The sequence below is a fragment of the Oculina patagonica genome, chromosome 11, assembly GCF_052425735.1.
Source record: "Oculina patagonica isolate OP01 chromosome 11, crgOcupat, whole genome shotgun sequence".
NCBI classification, from domain to species: Eukaryota; Metazoa; Cnidaria; class Anthozoa; order Scleractinia; family Oculinidae; genus Oculina; species Oculina patagonica.
Window position 1 is genome coordinate 319,456 of NC_135768.1, and position 18,123 is coordinate 337,578.

The 18,123-nt window shown below is 38.3% G+C and overlaps 1 protein-coding gene across 1 annotated transcript; it reads left to right on the plus strand.

The window, feature by feature from the left end:
* The first annotated feature begins 1,469 nt into the window (after window positions 1-1,469).
* On the plus strand, window positions 1,470-16,406 carry LOC144630744 (uncharacterized). The gene is made up of 4 exons (XM_078489114.1): window positions 1,470-2,348; window positions 5,269-6,393; window positions 10,928-11,191; window positions 14,631-16,406. Exons 1-4 carry the CDS (start codon window positions 1,968-1,970, stop codon window positions 16,341-16,343), a joined length of 3,483 nt encoding a protein of 1,160 aa, XP_078345240.1. The 5' UTR covers window positions 1,470-1,967; the 3' UTR covers window positions 16,344-16,406.
* Window positions 16,407-18,123: the final 1,717 nt, after the last annotated feature.

Below are 18,123 nucleotides of genomic sequence, written 5' to 3' on the forward strand. Positions count from 1 at the left end.
ATTTATTACAAAGAACTGCGAAACGATTTTCAAAGATTTGGTGGTCTCCAAGTAGGACGCACAGAGGGCCAACTTTATTTTCGTGACTCTGTGAATGGCTTTTTGTGTTATTCATGAATCGTGATAAACCGTTCTGTTTATTATAACCGTATAACCGTTCTTTTTTCTGTGTACCATGATCATGAATCGCGACGACGACTGTTTTTTTTTTGTTTTGTTTTGTGATTTTCTAAATAAATAAATGAATGAATGAATAAATATATAAATAAATAAATTTAGTTTCGTCTCATTGCCCATTCTCGTTCCCAGAGCCCACGTCCCCTTCGCGTTTACCGACCGCTGGTCTAGGGGGACGCGGGCTCTGGGAACGAGAATGCTCATTGCCGGTTCACATCCTCGTTCCCAGGGTCAAGCCTGCGCAGAAGGGACGAAGACTCGAGAGACGAGAATGGCCGGTTGATTGCCCAAATCCAGCTTGAGCATGCGTCACACGGTCCCTCTGCTGTGGCACGTGATGAATCGAACTCTGAACGTTTTGATCACGTGATGCAGGCAAATGCAGCGAGTGATGTATATCGAAGCGGCCGCGGCCTTGTTTGAAATAGTATCGCTACAGAGTGACGAAAGTAAAATAAACACCTTTACTACGGCGGCGACGGCTATCTTTACTATTGCAACTGATTCCATGTTTTGCCGCGGCGCAGAAGGAAGGATAGAAATTTATTTGCTGTTTTGCCGACAATGTACAAGCAGAAAGGTTAATAAAAGAAAGAAAATCAGGAAACTTAATTAGTACAAAAAGAGAAACAAAGTTTGCTATTTTTTTTCTCTCTCTCTTTTTTTAATGGTTCTCTGGTCCCCCTTGCCGTGAATAAAATATGTTCCTTTTTTCTTAGAAAAAAATCGCGAATTTAAATAAAAATCCTGAAGAGAAAATTCTATTTCTGGTCGGCGGTAATTTGTAATCAGCATCAACGTGTTATTGGCAATCAAATCGCCGGAATAAACCAAGTTAAATAACTGAAATCCAATTTTTAATCGTAGTTAATTTGTAAATGCTCATTTAGGACATAAAAAATTTATAGAGCTTTGCTCGTTTTCAATCGTTTGCTAACGTTGTTGAATTTTTTTCTTTTCACTTTTGCTTTGTCATCTTGCGTGCAAAAATTGTTAATGGGCTTTTACCGATTAAAACAAATAATTGATTTCATGAATAATAACAATGTTAGTGTAATTTTCGTCGGCTTTTCGACCCCTGACTTTTAATTTCCAGTTTTAGTCTATAAACAAGTTGATGAGGCCACTAAAATACAGCCAATCAAAAGACCCCGTGTTCAAGAATTTTAAGGCAAATAAAATACAGTCGGAAATATATCTCAAGAAATCTGCGTAATCTGTCAGGATAAGAGCAGCTAATTTTGTTCTTTAATTTTCTCCACGGTTTTTACCGGATCAGAGGAAAACCAAATGAATTTTTAAGAGAAGCTTTCTGTTGGCAAGACGTTATAAAATTATGACAGCAGTAAGGTTTTTTGGTTTTCTTTTTAAAATTTCAAGATTTTAATATTTAACATCAAATCTATTTGACATTAACTTTGGATATTTGATACTTTGACAAGCCGGGACAAAGAAAAGACGGACTGAATAGATGTAAAAATTGTTGAGAAAATCTAAACAGAGGCCCAGATGTCACTGAGTCAACAATGAAGGTTACGAACGTGTTGAGGCTTGGTTAGAACAAACATTGAACAGAGAAAAGTTTTGATCAATTTCTTTCTTCAAAACTGCTCCTGTTTGGTTCTTTTCGAGGTCATTCACCAGGATTTTTTAAAACACGCGATTTTGAATTTCGGGGATGTAGTATTTTACGTGACTGCGTTACATGTTGTCAACACTAAGCCATTAATGAGCTTCATCTTGTTTTTAATCCGCACGGAAGCGTCATAGATACTATTGCTCAATACTGCATGCATTACAAGTGTATTTTGAACTGTAACAGGGTGCGTAACAGATCTGTAACAAAACTAATTAGCCATTTCTTCATCGTACTACCCGGACGTACTAGCATGGGCATCAACAACACTACAACAGACCGGACTGGACTTGGTTCTCAAGTTCGTATCCTCGAGGGCTTCGGTTTAACATTTGTTTTACTGGTGTCTCTGATGTTAAACCTCGCCGTTTGCGCGATCATTTGGCGAACAAAAGTGTTACGAAACAAACCGGCGAACACATTTGTGGCGAACTTGTGCATTGCTAATCTTCTCTTGACCGCGTGTGTGATTCCATTTAGCTTGGTGACCATTATTCAAGATAGACACGCCGCCATTTCAAGACCTTTTTGCCAGGTAAGATTTATAATCGAATTACAGACAATAGAACCATACTGTTGAATGTTCGGACTTCAGTTTAATGTATCTCTATCGTTTACAAAATGCATTTCAAGCCGTGGAGATAACAACTAAAATGTACTATAGTCCTAATGTAATCCCAGGTGCAATTTCACATCAGTTGAACACATAGTTACAAAACAATGTGATTGTTTCAGTGTCAGTATATTTATTAAAAGGGTCACTTTAATGTTGTTTTGAAAAATCGTGGTAAACAGCGTAGATAGGTTCTGTATCAAATGTCAGACACCGCAAATTATTCTTTACTGTACAGTGCACGGCGAGTTTCTATCGTAAACAGCCCCCTGGTGAGGTATACTCCACCAGGGAGCAATCACGACCAATCAAACAATAGAACACTTAGGTTTAGGTGCCGCATTAGACTTTCTCAAAGTCCTTTCGCGCCGTTTTTGGGCCCCCCCCCCCCAGGGGGGGGGGGAAAAAGGGGGCGCCAAAAATATAAAAAAAAAGAAGAAAGGAAAAAGGGAAAAAAGGGACAAGAAGAGAATAAGTCCATTAAAAAGCAAAATGCATAACCTTTGTACACCTCCCCACCCCCATCCCTCCTTTCCACCTCAAACTTATTTTTCAAGCTCCAAACAAGATACCTTCAATACGACCCTTCTATTTTTATTTGGATTTAGTTACGGCTATTTAACGTTAGGTCGAGGCCCATCTTAGTTACTGAGAAAACACAGTGTTGTGTAACAGAACGTTTCAACTTCCCAGCCTGCAGAATAATTTGGCTGGAAAGAAAATAAAAATTGTTCAGTCTGTGACCAAGATCAAAGGCGTGGCTCAATCAGGGAATCTTGCCGTCTGATGAAAAAAATACAATTTCTGAACTGAGTAATAACTTTGTTTCCAGCGGGTCAAAAAGATCAGGAATATAATCAAAAGTGGGTTTACAGTAAAACAATTATCGGAACACAAACACACTGAATTTATGACAATCAATGAAAATAATTGCGGCCGGTATTTTCTCGAGTTTGGGACTGAAATTCCTTGGGCAAGAGAGGTTACGGAATTGAAGCAAATTTTCCATAAATACAAATTAATAACAAATTTATAACAAATTTTCAATAAACACCTTAACCGAAAATGATATTAAAAATAAAAGAAAATAATAAGGTGTTGTTAATTATAAAAAAAAATAATAAAAAATATATAAAAAAAAAAAAAAAATTTATAAAAAAACATATTAACCGAAAACGATATGGAAAATGACAGATCATCAGTACGTGTTGTTAATAATAGAAAATTATGACTAATTATAACAAATTATGTCTTATTTTGAACACTTGGCGATGTTTCATCACAGTTTATTCGACGCCGTTTAATAGCGCTGAAAATGATCGCTTGTGTGCGTTTATTTGCGCAGGCGGACAAGCAAATATTTCGTTTCGACATCTGTGTACACAAAGAGTCTGTGCTTGACAAAAACGCATCTCATATTTATATATTTTTTACTATCCAGTATCTAAACATTGTTCGATGGCAAAGGTCAAATGAATCAATTATTTATAATTTTAAGTAAGGCCAAGTAAAAAAAAATACAAATGTCTCTCGTCCAGGCCGCTCATTTTGGAGCCGGCCTTTTTATTTGTTATTGGAAAAGTTGGAACGACCAAAATCACAGACGTTACTCCTTGTACCAGGAAATGCTATAAGACATGGCGCGAAACGAAATCAGGCCATAAAGCCGGTACGCTAGGTCCGTTCTGGAAGGATACTGCAGGAATTGCAAGTACGCCTGTAGAATTTGACGATGGAGGAAAAAACATCAATGTTCGAACAACACAGGTAAGGAATGCAACACAATAACAAAAAAAGCGTCCGCCCGCTCACTTTTTTATAGAAATCCGGACCAGAAACATTTGTTTTTCTTTACTTGGCCGAAAAGATTTTACCGATGCAATTTGTGGGATGTTGTGGGAGGCTAGTACAGTGGTTGCCGTTTTAGTGTCTTTAATTTTCTAGTCAGAGTTCAATTCTTTGCTCTTAACAACAAATCATGTTATCATCAGTTTAATCTGTGCTCTTCACTTTGCAGAATAAATACTTCAGAAATCAAATATAGTCTATTACCGAAATTTTCAATACAAATGTAATTCGCGCCATTTTCGTACTCCTTTCCTCTTTCATAAAGTAGCAAAGTCTGAGTTTAAGCCTAGTGACCCATCAGGCCGGAGCTTATCCCGGTGTCCGTAGCATTAAGCGACTAGGAGTATTTCTAATCCACCCTAAATTGGACGCTATGCCAGCCCACCGCACTCCTTTCATCATATGTTGGAAAATCGCGAATCGGTTTCTTGGCAAACACTTCTTACTTAAGGCGGGACTTAACATAAAGGTTCTTTTTCTGCCGCTTTTCATGAGTTTTTTGGAAATATCTTGTTCGCTTTTTAAGCAATGCAAAAACCCTTTGCTCGTCCCATAAATCTATGTTCAGGGGTGTTGTGTAAATATTTGGGGTGATTTTTGGAGGTTTTTGGGAGGAGATAGTTTTTCTTAAAGGAGTTGTAAAATTTAGAGAAATAAGAAATATTGAAGATTTGATGTAGCTTTAACATTAGAATTTGAAGTTTAAAAATTAGTAGACGGACACCAGACAGTCCCCTGACAACCTGGAGTGCTCGTGGTGGTAGGCATGTATAGATTGTCTGTATTGGGTTTTTTTTTTTTTTTTTTTGTATAAAAAAAAAAAAAAAAAAAAAAAAAAAAAAAAAAAAAAAAAAAAAAAAAAAAAAAAAAAAAAGTGCGTGGGGGTCAACTGTCTGTTGGTGTTCCAAAAATAATTTTCCTTCTTTTATTGCTTTTATAAATTACTATAAATTTCACTCAAATTTATTTCTTATTTTATCTCTATTTTTTTCAGGGAAATGGTTTCATCAGCGTAGTCTCAAGTGTTGCAATTGTAATGACGCTTTGCTGCATTAGTCTAGACCGATACATTGCAGTTACCAGGCCTACACGCTACAAGACCATTGTCACGGTCAAACGCGCTTGCTTGTCCTTGCTAGTAGTCTGGGGACAAGGAATTTTGTACGCCTCGTTTCCATTTTTTGGTTGGTCCAAATACGAGTATCATCCGGGAACATTACATTGTTCACCAGCCTGGACAGAAGATTGTTCAATCTATGTCTTCCTGGCAGTTGTCGGGTTTGGTATTCCTATTGCTGTCATGGTTTTTACGTATATTCGCATTTTCTTCGTTATTCGTAAACACGCACGAAAAGTTTCAACCATGAGGCGACCGAAACAGAGGGTGAAGAAGAACGATTGCAAGTTGATTTCGCTGACAAAAAGACTGAGTGTGAAACCTAGTTTAAATCAAAATTTGCCAAACGAAGACAAGTCCTCAAGTTCTGCGGAAAAGCTCGACTCTCGCGAGGAGCAAACAATATTTAGCTCTAACATGGAGCTTTCATCTTTTGACAGTTGTTCCAAGCAATTCGAACTGAACGCTAAAAATGGCATGCCAAGTGGGCTGTATGTGAGAGAAGGAGAAAAAATTGCGATCTCCACAGAATTGCCATCTTACAGCACTTGCTGTAACATTTCAAGTACACGCGAGCCATCCACAGAACCAACCTCTAGTGAGCCTTCGAGCAACGGCCAGCAGGCCAAGCGTGGTAAAATGCGCGTCGGAGAAACGCTCGGAAAACTTTGGCCGCGAAAGCGCAGGCGCGATCAACGTCCGCTGTCCAGAGAATACAAAGTAGCAAAAACTGGGGTTCTGTTACTGCTTCTTTTTATCGTTCTGTGGTTGCCATATATGGTAGTGCACATATGTTCTGCTCGAGTGAAGGCTCCGCAGACTGTCACTCGTATGACCATGTGGCTTGTCTTTATGAACGGCGTTTTGAATCCCATTGCGTATGCCTTATGCAATTCCACGGTGAAGATAAAGTTCGAGCAAATGTTTTTGACGATTTTTGCATTCTGCTGTAAGTGCCGACGATTGGAAGAGCGACCCAACTTTCGCATATCAGAAACTATCTAAGTTCTGTTTAGGAAAAGAAACCCTTGCTTATGCAAATATGTTAGAGATGGATTTTTATACATGAAACTAGCTATGCAAGATAATTTACTGGGCCTCGTTAATAACGTTCTTTTGTTCAAAAGTTGATAAACGTTGTTGATGAAGTTTGAATTGACGTTGGGGAAGTATATCAAATTCGCGTGAAATATTAACAAACTAGATAGCGGAGCCGCTGTACTGTTAGAGGAATCACTTATCACCACAGGCTCAAAACAAATCCTTTATTTTAACTGAACACACCCTTCGCCATTCTCGTTCCCAGAGCCCTCCGTTTCTTTTGGTCACGTGATTTGACGTTATGTCATTAAAAAAATGCGTGGCCCTGGGACGAGGATGGCCCTTCACACGCCTTAACGCATCCTCTGAGTCCCCAGATGTACATGCGTAATACGTACAACCGCTGAACCGACATACTACAGCATAAGTTACAATACTTAACAAGCGATAACATAAGCAAAGAAAAGTGCGCAATTTAAATTTTAAGCTTTACTGTTGTAAATAGTTAATGAATAAAACTTTTACACGCAGGATGCGAAGAACATCCTAGAAAATATTAATATCTTATCCTCCTTAAACTCCCCGCGTCGAATTTGAAAAGGGGTAGTATTCTGTTTTTTCGTAATTGAAAGATAATGTCGCTAAGTTATTGTTAAGAAGGACATATTTTATCAGCAGCTAAAAGAAAGATAAGACACTTGTTTATTCACGGCAGCTTTCAAATATTGTAGCATTGTAATTTTGGATCTCGTTGACGTTTTAGTAAAATGAAGTAAAAAGGTATTTTACGCAGCTAACTTTCAGCTAGACTAATATGTATAAGAAATTTTAGACCTAGTTTGAAATAGAAATCTGTATTCAATAAAATATAAATTTGAACTGCTTCATGTAAGTACGAATTTCAAGATTTTACTTCGTATCATTTTGACGAACATTTTTTGTCACGAGGTTTAACTTCAAAATCGAAAAGTGTCTCAATTCACGGCGTGTCCAAACGTACTTGCTTCTGAATCAGTTTGGAAAATTTATCATCCACGAAGGGATAGGTCGAAGATTCATGTTGTAGTGACATGTCGCAGCGACAAAATCACAACATAAGCTCACACAAGAAATTATAGCAGGGACATATTGAAGCAACCCCAGGGGGGACTCCCCTATAAAAACGACTTTAAAATTGCCAGTGCCAGTTAATTTGTTATTTTAGAATTGGTACCTCTAAGGGGTGAAAATTAATTTGGGCCACACCCACAAAATGAGATTATGATACCTTGAAGGAGTTTTTTCAAAATTTTCTAACGAGCAGCCCGTCATTTTTATAAGGAAGTACCCCAATACAGAGTGTCAGTGCGGCGGACTCCGGATCGAGGGGTCTGGGTTCGAGCCCTGGCAGGGGCACTGTGTTGTGTTTTTGGGCAAGACACTTTACTCTCAAAGTGCCTCTCTTCACCCAGGTGTATAAATGGGTACCGACGACATAATGCTGGGGGTACCCTGCAATGGACTAGGATGGACTAGCATCCTATTCAGGGGGGAGAAGAAATATTCCTAGCCGCTTAATGCCACAGAAACCGGGATAAGCTCCGGGAGTAGGGGCTGCATGGCTCGAGGAACCCCATACAGGGATAGCGACACGTCCCCTCGTGTGTGCTGGTACGTTTCAGGGAACCTGTCGCTGTAACATGTCCCTCCAACAGTTTTTCTTTGCACGTGTTCACGTTATGATTTCGTCCCTGTCACATGTCGCTGCGACATCTGCCTTCGTGTGTCGGCAGCTTTTGTCCTTAGATAACAGGAGTTCAGCCTAAAAAAAGCTGAAAATGTCGTGCACGCTTTATTATAAAGATAAAAATATAATTTATTGTAGTAACGATTCGTAAGTCAGTTGTATTTGTGATTATCAAAAACGTTTTGACGTAATCTACCCACCACTGTTCTGTTATTACTGAATTTTGATTTAATCTATAAACCATTTGCGTATTAAAAATGATATAAGTTGTTTATCAATTGATTAAATAACTGATAAAAGTGTAAGATCACGAGTATCTCCCAGGTATACAAATAGCGTATCAACCTCTTTGAAGCCCACGCGACTTCATTTATTTTACCACGCAATTCTTTTTGCAAGCTGAAATTTTACTTCACTTTGAACCTCAGAAGCACAAGCCGTCTGTAGCGTCTGTAGCAGTTTTGTTACAAAATGTAGTCAGGAAAAAGAGACACACGAGCTGGAACAAGATCTTTGAAATGCAATCTTAAAATATAGATTCTCCTCGCTGAATGCCATACATTTTTTAAGGCTAGTTCGGAGAATTTGGTAGTACATAAATTTAATGACAAGATCTTTAAAAGTTACGATTTTTTTTATATTTTCGCCCTCTGTCTACTGGAGCGTGGGAGGTGCGCTGGGCCTTATGGTTAGTGTGCTGGTCTCCGGATCGAGCCGTCCGGGTTCGAGCCCTGGCCAGGGCACCACGATGTGTTCTTGGGCAAAACACTTTACTCTCATAGTGCCTCTCCACCCAGGTGTATAAATGGGTACCGGCGAAATTACTGCTGGGGTACCCTGCGATGGACTAGTATCCCATCCGGGGGGAGCAGTTTTGATATGACACAGAAAGAGAAAGGTTGCTGGATAGCAACGGACTACTTTTTATTTTCATATAATCTAATTAGAGATTTTGCAACTTTTTTTTATTTATTCTTGCATACATGCTGAAACTCTCTCTTATTAAGGAGTCCAAGCAGTAGTGAAATTTGAATAAATAAAGTCTCTTCGAGATATGGTTTTTTTTTTTTTGTGTTTTTTTTTTTTTTTTTTTTTTTTTTTTTTTTTTTTTTTTTTTTGGATTTTTTTTACCCCGTTTTTTTTTATTTTTGGGGAGGAAAAATTTTTTTAAAAAAAAAAAAAAAAAAGGGGAACAAAAAAAAAAAAAAAAATAAAAAACCACCTATTCACCTGAAAAAACAGTCACTCCAGGTTCAATTAACAATTAGTGGGTCGCGTAACAGTTCACATGAATGGCTGGCTTGACTATTCGCTCATAGAAAATTCGGGCTCGTAATAAAGTAGAACAGGATTGCGCGCGTGTTGCTCTTTATGCAGCTATCAATGGTTTGCCCCAGGATGGGGGGGGGGGGCAACCCCAGGGGAATTTGAAATTTTTTGGAATCCAGAGTTGAATTCCCCACCCCTGGGCACCTAGTGAATGTCAAATTTCACATATCTCCTCTTAAATTTCTAACCCAGCAGACCAGTTTAGATGTCAAAATCCCTACCCTGGGAGAACTTACGATGTCAAATTCCCGTGGGTTGCCCCTCCCCCCCCCCCATCCTGGGGCAAACCATTGATAGGTGCATTATATTTTTGATTTTTGGCTTAAAAGTTCATAAAATTGTAGATCTTTAGGACAGCAATTCTTCAGAGTTTCTACTAAATCAATTAACTACTCGACCTCGTTTTCTATGAGCGATAGTTAACTCGGCGGCTCATAGAAAACTCAGGCTCGTAGTCTTATTGTTAAATATTCGCTTGGGATAGAAAAACCGTTGAAATTTCTAGAAAAGACACCTTTGTATTCTGTCGCCATATTTCCTCCAATAGTGTAGAGGCTCGTTACTTCACAATACAGACACACACTTATTCCACAATCGATCAGTTAATTTACCGGCGGCGAAGGGCGAACGGAAAACGCCAGCTGTGCAAATTCGCCATGGCAGTTATGTTGACCAACCACTTTTAACGACTGTGCAGTTAAACTTTTGTATAGTAAGACAAACAGTTTTGCTTGTTCGCTCAAAGACAAAGGCTAATTCAGTTTGTCACGGCGGGAAAAATAGGAGGGACCAATTCTTCCTTTTCATTTTGTATCTTCTTGTCTGCAGGTGCAAACATGTCGGCGAGTTATTCACTTCATTGTGCAAATTCATCACAAATTTAAACGCTTGCCTCAGTTTTCAAACAACAGCAAAATAATTGATCAGTAATTTAACTGTCTGTAGAACAAGGAACAAATAAGTTACTAATGTTTGTTTCTGAATTACTTTTAATTTATTGGGAAAATGAAATAAAAATTTCATTTGCCGCAGAGTACGTATGTAAACTGTATAAACACACTTGTAACATTACTTGTATTACCGGCGGCTAATTGGAAACTGAATATTCATGTAGGCTTTGTGATTTCCTGGGGATTTAACACGTTTCGAATTATAAATTTTTCTTAATGACAAGTTATTATAATCAGAGAAGCCAATCTGGAAAGCGTATTTAAAAACTGTTGCACCTCAGAATGAATTTTAAAACATTTTTGACGGGAAACCCTTGGGCTATAAAGCGATTTATTTCGTTTAGCTACACGAAATGTGGTCAAAATTGCATCTAGTCAACGAACAACCGTAACTACTTATTTTTTGTGATATTTTAAACACAATTTTAACGCTACAACTGATTTTGGCTGACAACTCCCGTTTGCTGTCGACGAAAAAATGGCGAACCAGAGTGGAACAGACGAACGTGTTGCATCTTCTCCTCTACATGTAGCACAAGAAGTTCTTCTCGTCTTCGTTATAGCCGCCTCCATCATCTTAAACTTTTCAGTGGTGTATGTGATTTGCACAAACAGGAATTTGCGAAAGATAACCACAAATATTTTTATATTAAACCTGGTTATTTCTAATGCTTTAATGGCGATATTTGTTATGCCACTGAGTTTGGCGTCGTTCATTAAGCTTGGCTGGAGTGTCGATTCCTTGCTTTGTAAGGTAAGTTGAAATCTTTCACAATTTCTTTAGTTTATTAATTCTTCGCATTTCGTTTACATTATCAAGAAACATTAAAATCTAGGGAAACTATGATCGAAATACGGAGAATGTTTCATTTATAATTTATTTAACATAGTTGGTAAAAAAGGTTGAAGATAAAAGTGTCCTTCGTGACATACAAAGTTCCCGTAGAAAAAGCATCTCTTGAAGGTTTTTTGGCAAAAGGTGCAGCCGGTAGGAACTGACGACTTCAGTGTGTTTTGGCTAACAGAAATTAAACATCTTTGGTCTTAAGAATATTATTGTACAGCTTTGTTTAAACCTCTCGTTTACTCTGCCCGTAGTTTCCTATTATACGTAACAAAGCTCATTATCGCTCGAGGATAATGCGGAAAAATTAAAAATAATAAAAAAATTATTGCTTTTGCGGTGAGGAACCGAGAAAAAAGTGCTAAAATAGTTAATTCAGCGATTTTTCAGATTTTATTATTTCAACTATTTACAACATTAAACAATATTAACACTATTTACAAAAAAGTTAGCACTTCAAAGTTTGAAGAAGAAATTCATTATCAATATTTAACATTTCCACCGCCTTAAAATAATGTCAAGAACAGCAAATGGTATCGAGTACTCTTTCGACTGAATTTAATTTCACTTGTATTTTAATATGTCAAAGTAGCGAGCACGATAATTTGTGAAAACAGTCGCGAAGAAAACCCGAATAGATCATTTTGCTTTGAAAAATTCCTACTTTATTATTGCTAGTGATTTTAATTAAATATAGTGACAACTTCATACGAAAACCACCAATGCGAACAGAAGAAGCAAAACATATAAAATTATAAATATCCGTTTTTTTGTGTGACAAAAAACTGCTCCTGGTGAGCTAAGACCGCCAAAATTAATAATTTCCAAATTTCCAATACCCGGAATTAATAGCACGTAAACGGTTTGAAAATTTCACTTTATTCAAAAGGCGGTGCTTTATGAATCTATGTTTTTGATTGTTTAATGGATAAAGCACTTTATTATTATCACGCGAAAGGAAATAACTTTATCTTACTGATAACTAAAAATTATATTATTCTGCTCCACTGACACGTGGTATGATAATATTGATATCTGGCACAGTGTATTGTTTCGGCACTCAGGGTGTTATTTCAATCACGAACAAACGATAAATAAAAATGACATGATCACGTTTTTGAAAAGAAAATATTGGATTTCGTGTCAAAACAAAGTTCAAAACGAAATTCACTCAAAAGCGCTGTGTGCATTCTTGGTGAAAGGTTTATCAACTTTAAGGTAAAATCATGAGTCGACAATTAAATGATTGTGCAAGTAACTAAAAGCATTGTTGAAAGCTTGAAAGATTCAGTGAAAGGTTCTCTTATTTGAAAGAAGAGCCAAGATAACATGATTTTATGATTTTGTACGCATTGCTTCCCCATGTTTATTCATTGACAACGTCTTGTCATGAATTGATCTTTCTTTGTTTCCGAGTGAGATTTCCATAAGAGAAGAGCCCAAAATCACGTTTTTCTCAAAGCACTCGAAAAAAAGTTTATGAATAAAAAAGGACTAAAATAAAAATTGCGATTCGTACTGGTGATCTTGAAAACGAACACGATCCAAGCAGTTGTGCACGTGCAAAGCACAATTAATATTTTCTAATTCCACCTTCGTTTGTATTTTTAGTCAAAACGTCTTCCCAAATTATAAATTTATAATTTTAAAAAAGACTCCAGGCGTATTGGCACGATTTCTAGACATTTTGTGAGTCGGGTTCTAATTTAAGAAAAAGACTCCAGGCTTATTTTGATGTATTTACTCCTGGCAGTTTCAGTTCTTGGGGCCTCGCCACGTTTCATATATGTATATGGAATATATCTCTTTTTTTTGTTTTCTTCAAACTTTATTTTATGTCAGTAAGATTTTTCTGTATATGGCGAAGCTAAATGAATTAAAAATAGTCTTTCGCGTCACCTGAAAATCGAGGCTACCGGGCAGATAGTTTTCAAGTGACATCATCAAAATTCTAAATTTAAAACTGTTGATTTTGCCGCGCTGTTCTTTTAGCATATTCTTGATATCAGTGCCACTAGTTGCTGGAAAGAGACTTGTCTCAGTAGAGTGCTTGGTTTTGGAAACAAAGCGTTTTGAAATTTGAGATAGCCTTATTCAACGCGGTCTAACTTTTACAGAAACCAATATTTTTACCTTTTACTTTTACTTTTTAAAATAAACTACCAGAGTTTATTCATAGTTTAAAATGATAACCAAAGGATTTCGAAGTGAAAGCTTATGTCATTGGAAGCGAAATTTTTTCTTCCTTTTGCTGACCTTTCTAGCCGCCTTATTGGTGTACCACTTTGGTACACCAATATGGCGGACCCTTATTTCAAGTTCTGTAATTTTCAGAATATTGTTTCACCATAACTTGGTTGCAGTGAACACCACAGAGTTTAAATTTGGGCAGTTTATTTCTGTTCATTTACTCTAAAACCTCTGAGTTTGTTGACGGTTTTAATGCAAAAGAAACTATCTTGTTGTTTTGGTGAAAACGATCGAAAACGGAAAGTTCCGAAAGTTAGTAACGACCCCGCGAAAGTGGCGACCTTCGGAAATCTTCAGTGTCACGGTCGGTAGTCTTCGGGTAAAGTTCGGAAATCTTCGAAAGACTTCCTGTAATTCGGAAATCTTCGAAAGACTTCGGTCAACTTCGAAAATCTTCTGATGTCTTGGTGTCAACTTCGAAAATCGGAAAGAAGAGTAATATTTTCTCCTAGGGAGTCCAATTTGGATAAATTGTGCTGCTCTCGCCTATCTAAATCCCGTAATTGTGTGGAGGGTCCTATAAAAAAAGTTTAGTTAAGACGTTCCTTTTTGAAAAGTTTTTCTTGAATGTTCATTTAAATTTTTTATCATGTATTTTTACTCTTTTTACATCATCACATCACTATTATTATTAAAAGCCCTAAAATTTCACTTGTTAGCAAATCCCGAAAGTAATGCGTGCTCAGTTCAGTTTTAGACCACGTATCAGATTTATAAATTTGCCCGCAAAATAAGATTTGGCCTTACAGACTAATTTTTCAAATTATAATCCTATAACGAGACGCTCTGACTTGATGGTAGTCGTTTTTAGTCCGTGCAACTGGTTATAACGCGCATTCCTTTTGGTTTTTGCTGAATTCATTTTTAACAAGAAAAAAGGAAAATATCGCTTCTTGATTAACAAACATAGTCTAACGCAACTACGTGAGAAATTGGGGGAATTCGAAAGTACATATTAAATTCCTTGCCTGCGACGAGGGTTTCCGTAAACTCTTGACTGAGTCTCCCACCCTTTTTCTTGTGTCCGTTGGCTATATTAATACACGCGTCATGTAGGGTAAAACAAATTTTCATTTGACGACCTTTTTCTTAATTCCAGATGAACGGAATGTCCAGTACCACGTTATGCCTGGCCTCCATCTCAACTCTGTGCTGCATCAGCGCTGATAGATACTTTGCCGTCGTTAAACCGATGCGCTACAAACACGTGTTGACTCCCAGGAGAGCGTTATACATGCTAGTGTTAGTGTGGCTGGGATCTCTGTCCTTCTCTTGTCTGCCTCTAGTCACAGGCTACGAGTTCCACGCAGGTACAAACTTCTGTTCCCCCGCATGGCATCGAAGCTGTGGGCTGTACGCTTTCATGACCGTCTTTGCGTTTGGAATTCCCTTGATAACTCTTCTTTCAACCTATGGCATGATCTTCTACTCAATACGCCGGCACACTAAAAGAGTTTCTCATTGGAGGGTATCTACTAGCGACTCGGGCGGGAAAAAATACAGTGCCGGTACCACAGATATCACGGGACGAGGGATCGACTCGTTTCTCTCCAATTCTGGAGTTGAGGAGGAGGAGCAACGCAATTTCATTAAAGTGAAAGAAGCGTGTCCTGATAAAAACACCCCGGATAATTCAATGGGTGATTCTAGAGCTATCGGACGGGAGGAGCAATCGATTAAGTCAAAAGTTCCTGAAAGACATCACGATAAAAAGTTTCGGTCTCATTCAGCAGGCTGCCAGCATGCTAGAACAGAAGAAAATCTTCTGCCTCTTTTCTTGCAGATGAAATCAGCAGCAGAAGCAAAGAATGCGGAAAAAAGTTATGAGCCGGCTAGACCTCGGTCGTGTTCGGTCAGCGTACAATTTTCTATCAACGGACTCGTCCCAGGCACCGTGTCCGCGTTTTTTTGTCCTGATAATTCGATGGGAACAGAACAAATAGCCAGGTCACTGAGTCTGAGTTATTGCAACTTGCACTCAATTGAGCCAAATGAACTTGTCTCTTCAGAGCCTCATCCATTTGGATCTGACGCAGAATTAAACCAGCCGGGCGATTTGAATTACGAGAGAATACCTTCCCATTCAATCAGTTTAACGGTGACAACCGCTTCGAGTCCTGTGAGTCCGGATTTAAACGTTCCGGCTTCGTTCTCAGTAAATAGATTCACACCGGAAGAAGATTATTCTGCTGAAAAATTACGCGCAGTACAGCGACCTTCCGATCTGTTCAAGACTTCGTCGAATTCCAAAAACTGGACAGGAAATCCTCACCATCTTCAGCTACCGCCTATTGCTATTCCTGCTAGTCCTGTTTATCCTATCAAACTTGGTAAAGCAAGTTTACCAGAACCCGTTCCACGACCGAAATCTCGTTCTCGCTCTCTCAGCTTTGGAACGCTGCCAGAAAAGTCTGATCGGAATTCGACCTTGCTTGAAGTACCAGTGGCAAACAAAACAAGTTCGCCTTTATTACGACTTCGCGCCATTTCTAAGTTTAAGAGCAGACTACGCGTGAACTCAATCCCGCGCGAATACAAGATCGCTAAAATTGGGTTCATTCTTGTGTTGGTGTTCTTTTTATCTTGGGGTCCTTACATGATGGTGCATAATTGCCAACCCTCTTCTGGGATCCCACTGTGGGTGTACCGGATGGCAATGTGGCTGGTGTACTTATCGTGTGTAGTGAACCCCATTGTGTATGCGTTATCAAGTAAACATATAAGAACAGCCTTTAGTAGTCACATGAAATGCTGTAAGATGCTGCACATCCGGAAATCTCTAGCTACACGTCACAGAGCAGCAACAAAATAGTAGGCTTGTGTTTAGTTAACAACTGTTCACTGAAATGGAGGTGGCTAGTGGTGGATATTTACCGAGCCACGAAGTAGCAAGGTAAATATCCACCACTAGCCACCGACAGTGGTATTTACTAAAGCAGTGAGATAATATAACCCCAAAAGGATTATTTTTAACTCATGAACGAGTACAGTTTTCTCGTACGAGTTCCTTGGAGGTGAATGGTTACGTTATTATTCCAGGGTCGTAACCAGGTATATTTTTGCGCGCGCTGATCCCAAATTTTATGGTCAAAATGTTAACGTTATCTATCATCCGTACATGTGGAACAGATATCCTGATTCGATTCTATCACGTAGGTTGCGCAGATTCGGATCCGATGGCTTGTGACCCGGGAGCCCGGCTGCATAATCCCGATACGAGGCTGTTTTCCCTATCTGCAATCCCAAGGCTGTGTTGCGTTGATCCCATATACCTTGTTGAATAAAACTGAATTATCCTGCTCAATCACTTAAATACGTCTGATATTTAGCCAACTCGGCCAGGACCCTAAACCGCGCCTCGTCGGACTTTGAAAAAGTATCAGTATATCGCAAGATATTCTGTTATGTACGAATGACAGATAACGATAACATTTTGACCATATATGGGCATACGCCATTTCGCAGAATAATAAATTTCAAAGGATATCAGGAGTTTGTGTAGCCAATCAGCGCGTGCCAACAACGCTATAATCCACTGTTTTAGTATGTACTAATTTGGGATAGTCGCCAAACAGCCCCGAATTGAGGGGCAGTGGAACGCTTACAGCTATATTGGTCTATATTAGTACTGTTTTATAGGCGGGCTTAGCTGGGCTTGTTATTCTGTCAACCAGATGTGAATAAATCCTCCTTTACAGTAGTTTGCCTCGTGGTTTGTGTTGCTTTAAGGAGTAGCACTAAAAGGTTGCTGAAAAAATAAAAAAGGAAAAAGTGCCAAGTTGACTGTTCTATATGGATGCGTTGTTTCGAGGCGTTAGATGGTTCGCTTCTCTCTTAGCGATACTGTAAATCGAAGGCGATCTATTCATCTTGATACATGAATATAATTGAGGAACACGTTAAGAAACAAACGATAGGCCGCAATGCAGTGTATTTGCAATATTTTATTAAATTGGCTGAAATATATTAAAAAGAAGTTATTTATTTAACACATGTACAAAACGTTTCATGCAAAGTAAGTGTGCAAAGCACCAGATTCGCACACAAAATTTTTAAGTCGCCACATTGATACATTATTTTCTTATCCTGCTTTGTAAGAAAGTTAAAAAAAAGTATTGTACAAAAGTTAGAAAAGATTGTACAAAGAACTAGTAATAATTGTTAAAGCATGACTAACTCTATTTAGGAAAATGAGGGGATGTCCCCCCCCCGCCCCCGCGCCTCCCCCAATACCGAGAACCTGGAACAGGCAGCCTAACTCTCATTTTTCATCTCACATTTACATGAAACTTTCTGTTATTTCTCTTTTGGCGCTTCATTTTGATCGCCTTAACTAATGAAAAACAAACAAACATACAAACATACTGACAAAACAATTTGAAGCTCAGTACACACTGTAGCATTAGTTAGTTGGCTTTCAAACAACCAGGCCAAAATCTTCCTACCTTAGTAAACCTATATAATTCTTTTGAGTAAATATGATCCTTTAAAATCAATTTAAACACAACCCTATAGGTTTTGAATGTGATCAGTATCTAATTCCAGAAAATATCCATAACAACCCTACCCATGGGGGGAGGGGACCTACCTCT